We start from the raw sequence: 5,974 nt of genomic DNA, 5'->3' as shown, positions 1-5,974 counted from the left end.
CGCCCCGGCCGCGCTCGCCCGACACTTCCGGTTTCCCTCTCACGATGAGATCTCGCGAGACGTTGTTGACAGGGAGCGTTGTGGCCCGCAGGGGGCGGCCGTGAGGTGCGGGGTGGGCAGAAATGGCGGGAAGTGCGTGCTGAGGGGGTTGGGTGAGGTGAGAGGCTCACAAAGCAAGGCCTTTAGGCCTGAGGGATGGATGGAGTTGGTTGTTGTGAATGGAAGTGCAACGTGTTACCATAGGGGATACAGCAACAGCCCCATGGCACCTGTGGACACAGCCCAGAGATTTGAACTGAAGGGCTCATCCCTGTGCTAGCCTGGAACAGTGCCATCCCTGAGGGACCTTGTAAATAACGTCTTTGATTGCTTGTTCTAGGCCTGGAAGAGTCCTCTTGTGATGGAGAATTTTGGAACTGTGTGTGGAAGACAAGGTAATGGGAAGGAGAGGCGCGTGGCTGCTCTGTAGTCACTCCCTCACCAAATTTGGATGACAGCTGTGAGACAGGGGGACTTGTGGACACTGGTGTGTGTGTAATTCCTTTGGGAGGTTGTGCATTAGGAGCTGCTGGAGTTTTGGGGGACTCCCTTCCTGGAGGTGGGGGTCACTTGGAAGGGCTGCCTGAGAGACCCTCTTGCAGGGAATGCATGGTCTGAGCATCTCTCAGCTCTCTGGAGACTCCATTGTGAAGGTACAGGTGGACACCTAGCCCTGCCCCTCACCTCAGTGCCGCCCCCAGGAAATGGAGGGGATCCCGAAGGGTTCCCTTGGCTGAGATGCCCCATAGTGGTGTGATTGCCCCTCCCACATCCTGCTGGGAGTGTGGCTGGTGTGAGGTCCTGTCTGGAACAAGGGGGGGGCAAAGCATTTTCCTGAAAAGGAAAGGTAGAGAGAGTGATTTTATCTTACAAACCTTGGGCTAGGGGATTGCACACACTCTCACCAACCTCCTCACAAACATGGGGTTTTGGGGATCACTGGTGTGTGCCATGGACTAAGGATATTGGATGTTGAGTCTTCACTGCCTCTCACTGCTTCCTCCTGACTGGCTCCAAAAAACTGCTTTTCGACAGATCTGTTATGGGCAGTTTGGGATCTTCTGCCTCATTATCTGGCCTCATAAATCTTTGCCAAAAGAGTCCTGCTGTCATCCATCTCTGGGTGTTTTATGCCTACAGCTCCAGTTCTTCATCTTTGTTGTCACCTTATCTTTAGGTTTGTTCTTTGTTATCTTCAGTCTGTTCTTCATCTCCCTGCTGTCTGGCTGTATGATTAAACCAGGCACACTGTGCTTTGTGGCATTGTAAGCTGATGCTTTTAACCCTTTCTCCATTGGTCCTGCACATCCAGGTACAGCCTGTCATTTTTGGTCATATGAATGCTAATATTACTTACAAATCTTCTGATCTGGGGAATTCAGCCCTTCTTCCTTGAGACAGACACAGCAGCCAGGAGATCTCTGGGCACAAACAGGTTGCCCAAGGAGGTTGTGGATACCCCATCCCTGGAGGCCAGGCTGGATGTGGCTCTGGGCAGCCTGGTCTGCTGGTTGGCGACCTGCACACAGCGAGGGGTTGAAACTAGATGAGCATTGTGGTCCTTTTCAACCCAGGCCATTCTATTATTCTATCTGCTGGCCTTAAGTTAGGAGTTTTCTTTGGGCTCTCCAGCTAGGCTGAGGGCATCCTTTCGTCTGGTTAGAACAGAGGAGAAAGAAAGGTGACTTTTTCTTCTTGTCTTGCTACGAGATATAAAGACTTCTGCAGGGTTTTCTCAGGGCTGGGGAGGACAGAACACCTCTGTGAAGGTAGAGGAAGATAGTTCAGCACCACACCAACATCTTCCTTAGGTTTAGGGCAGCTCTGATGTCTTATTCAAGATACAGTAACAGGCAGATTGAGAGCTTTAGGGATAAGCAATTTATCTCTAAATAATGGTGCAGTAATAAATACAGATCAGTAATGCAGTTACCCAGGTCATAATGATGGTAAATCCAGTAATTCACTAATACTGGACTAGACTTAGTATCTGGGCATGCAAAGACTTACTGGCCCTGGCTATCAAGCAGGCAGGAAGCATGGTGTGGCTTCTCCAGACAGGTGGCTTGGACTACCGTAAGTAAGAATATATAATTTGGTGAGTAAAATAATAAAGAAATGGCTCAAAATAAGGATAACAGCTGGGAGATGAAGCTAGATGTTGAATATTTCTGTAGTAGTGGGGTCCCACCAATAAAGGGAGTTTCCACCAGCTATGTGTGACTATTTTAGAGCTTGTTTGTTTTGTCTCTGTGCTGTCACGGTGAAGAGAGATTTATATTTGTCTTCCCTGCTCCCTCACCTGTTTCAGTAGTGCAAAGCTGCACGTTTCCAAAGCTATTCAATTAGAGATTGGGGTTGGGGTGATAGGGTGGGAGGGGTCTGGTTAGTTGACAGCACTTGGGCAAGCAATAATAGGGGCTGCAGTGTTGATCACGTGATTGGTGGGTTAGATGACAGGCATGATGCAGCATAAGCCCAGCGATGCAGTGGGGCGGATTTGTTCTGTTGTGGTGCATTTGCATTGTGAGTAAAGTGACAGCCAACACTGTGGGTTCAGCCTGGATACGCTGCTTACTGCACGTTTTAAGGACCAAAAGTAGTTGTTGATTTTCAGAGTTGCATAGAAGTCTGCGTTGAGATAAAGTCAAGAGTTGGAAAGGACAGCTGAGAGATTTCCTGACTTCAATCAGGGAAACCAGGGATGTAAAATGCTGGTCTGCAGCCTGGTGGGCTGAGGCTCCCCACAGACAATGGGGAGCTGTGTTGGTTGGACCTAAACTGGGATGAGCTGCTCTGTGAGTCCTAGCGTGGTGTGTCTGTGTGAGCCTGCTTGCTGGCAGGGTTGTAGCCAACATTTCTGGCTGCTAGAAACTGGATATTTTTCTGCATTCGTGGCTGAGTTGGTCACCATCAATCAGCTGCATTTGGTGGCTTGGAGCAGCTTCAGCTGAAGTGTCCGTGTAAAGTTGTGCTGATGACAGTCCTGGGGACCATCAAGCAAGCACAGGGATTCCCTGAAAGTGTGCAGGGAGCTGCTTTGCTGCACTGCAGTGGCAGTCCCATTGGCTGGAGCTGGATTCTGATTAGCCTAAAGCATCAAGGAGAGGTGGCTCGGGCTCAGGTGACCCGCAGCACCTTCCAGAGCTAGGGCATCCCGAGCTGCCATCCTGGAAACACCAGTGCTCCCAGCAGAGACACCCACAAGGTCCCTGTGCAGCTGGAGGGAGGGCATCAGCTGCCTTTTTGGCAGAGATCCTTCTCTGTCTGCTGCTGAGGGTGTCCTCACTCGCTCTGCCTGGCACCATGACAGCATCCTTGTCCTTCCTGCACCACACATGTGCACGAAACTGATCCTCGTGCCAGAAGTGCCGCAGAGACATGCGAGGAATGGTGTGTTGGACATGAGAACTGCCAGGGCATGAGAACAGCCCGTCCCTGGGCGTTGTGTGAGCTGTGCGGCAGGCGATGGCAGCAGAGCAGGCGTGGGGGAGCGAGATCTGGTGCAAAACACCCCAAGGCTGCAGCAGCAGCTACGGGCAGCCAGCGTGCGTGCCTAGGGCCTGGCTGTGCTCTGGGCTCATGGCTGGTGAAGGGATGCATGGGTTGGTGCCGGAGACCCCGCTGCGGCTGCTGCAGCAGCTCTGTGTCCATGGAAACAGCTGCAGGAGGAAGGAGGGAGTAGACGGACCAGGGACGGACGTGCCTGACAAAGGAAGTGCCCGGGGCGAGCAGCTCCCCGCCGTCCTCCCGGCATGACCGTGGCTGCTTCAACTGCCTTCGGCTCACTGCCTTCCCCCTGTGCCTGTCAGCCACCTCCCCTCTGGGCTACCCCCAAGCAGGTCCCCTGGGGCTTGGGGCAGTGAAGTCTCACGTGTCCACCCTGCACACCATGCTGAGCTGTGCACGGCATTTCTGAGCCCAAGGTGAGGACAAAGCCACCTGTCCTAAGAGCATCCTGGACCTCAAACAATTTGGCATCCCCTCTTGCCTGACGGCTGGTGGAAAGGAAAAAGGCTGGCCAGCTCCTGGGAGCAGGGGTTGTGCCACGTGGAGAGACGTGCTTGGATCCCTCTGGGCAAGACGGGAGTGCACTGAGGTCCCAGTCGTGGCACGACCCAGCGTGGCAATGACAGGTAGGGGCTGACGGTGGTGGTGCTTTGGTGGGGAGGGTTTAACTCTTCTCTGTCCTTGTTTTGCGCCATAAATGAGGAGGAGCAATGTGTTGGAGGCGGCTTGGATTCCACCTGGGCTTTAGGTAAGGTTGCTCATATCTTTACTATGAGGGCAGAAGTTCTGCAGGGCTTTTCCAGTAGTGACAAATTTGGGGGTTCACACCAGCCAGCCCTGTGTGTATAGGGCAGAGCTGAGGGGACCCTGGGGCTTGTGATGCTGATGGGACTTGGGTCAGGCAGCTGAGCGGGGGCTGCTACCAGGTCCCTGAAATGGGGAGCACAGCCCCTTCTCAGCCAGGAAGGCCTCAAAGGAGAGATGTGCAGTATTTCGATTCTCCCTTGTCCCCTGGGCTGCCCTGGACTCAGCTTTGGCCAGGATTTGAAGCACAGGGGCTGGCTGGTGCCCATTGCTCCCGCTGTGGGCATGGACTCTTGGAAGCAATGAGCAGCTTGGGGGCAGGACAGGCTCAGAGGTGGGACTCTGAGCAATGGCAGTTGCTGGCAAAGGAGCACAATTTCACAAGAGCTTCAGAAAATAGGATAGGGTGAGTAATGTGTTGTGCTTGTTCTCTGTAGCGCTGTTTCGACCCCCATGTTCCTTTGCAGCAAGCTGGTCACCTCACAATAAACTGTGATCAAGTGAAAGGTTTCTGGGATGGAGAAATTCACCGTATCTGGTTCAGGCTCTGTCCTCATGTCACATTTTACTCTGAGACTTTTGATTTACTCTGGGCTGACCAGAGACACTCAAGAGCCCCCGTCCCTTGGTGTGAAAGCCACCATGTCCACCGTGAAAGCCCCCCACTCCCCAGGGCTGTGCGTGCAGCTGCTCCACCACCCAGGGAATCAGCAACACAGATTAACTCTCAAAATGTTTTAATTAAAACATAATTTCCCTGCAAGTAGGATGATGAGGCACCAGCTATTGCCTAATTAGCGAGCTTGGAGGCTTTGCTGTGTGGGAAGAGATTCAGCGAGGGCTCAGGGAGGGGGAGATGTGTGGCTGCCTGCTGGCAGCATCTCCCAGGTCCCCTGGCCCTCCTTGGCCGGGTGCTGTCACCTCAAGCCTTGCCTCAGCCCCAGCCAAGGCCCAGGGCAGCGTCTTTATGGGTTACTCATGTTTGTGACAAGCTTTGACACAAGGGTTCAGTCTCTACGGATGGATCAGTCTTGCCAGTGCGTGGGATTCACTCTGTGGATGTGGGATGGCCGTAGGAAGCGTGTGGGGACTTTGATGTTGAACATACCAGCGGGGAAGAGGGACAGAATGGGTCTGTATGGGTGGGATAAAGGTAAAGGAGGGAAGCTGGTGCTGTGCCGTGCCTTTAGGCCGCAGTGCTCTGCAGCGCTGTGTTGCATCCTGTGGTGCCATGCTGTGCCATGCATTGGAGCACCAGGACCCCATGTTCCCATTTCGGGGTGCTGGATGGGAGTCGTGGGATTCGGGAGATGAGAACAGTGCTTGCGGGCTCTGCACAGGAGGCAAAGCGTGGGGGCTGATCGTGCTCATGTACCAAGAGCTGTGTGCAGGCACTGATGCCTATGGCACATGTAGGGCCACCAGCAAGCAGTGCGGGTACCCTCCTGCCAAGGCTCACTGCCTCAGTTTCCCCATTGGCAACAGGAATCGCTGCGTTGCTTCAGTGCTGCAAAGGGCGTGGGGCAGGATGCGGGCGCTGTATTGCGGACAGAGAGGGCACAATGGGACGGAGGGCCGTTCGGGGCCGAGTCCCCAGGCATCCTGCGGGCTCCGTGCCGAG

General features: G+C 53.8%; 1 protein-coding gene across 1 annotated transcript in view; it reads left to right on the top strand.

Moving 5' to 3' along the window:
* The first annotated feature begins 15 nt into the window (after nucleotides 1–15).
* EFR3B (EFR3 homolog B) overlaps nucleotides 16–5,974 on the top strand; it is a 44,208-nt gene continuing 38,249 nt past the window's right edge. The window contains exons 1-2 of the mRNA XM_019613365.2: nucleotides 16–105; nucleotides 380–434. Of these exons, the coding sequence (XP_019468910.1) occupies nucleotides 401–434 (34 nt within the window). The 5' untranslated portion in view covers nucleotides 16–105; nucleotides 380–400. The remainder of the gene's footprint in view (nucleotides 106–379; nucleotides 435–5,974) is intronic.

The sequence above is a fragment of the Meleagris gallopavo genome, chromosome 2 (assembly GCF_000146605.3).
Source record: "Meleagris gallopavo isolate NT-WF06-2002-E0010 breed Aviagen turkey brand Nicholas breeding stock chromosome 2, Turkey_5.1, whole genome shotgun sequence".
NCBI lineage: Eukaryota > Metazoa > Chordata > Aves > Galliformes > Phasianidae > Meleagris > Meleagris gallopavo.
Note: the sequence above shows the minus strand (reverse complement) of the source record. Positions and strands in the feature narration are given on the sequence as shown.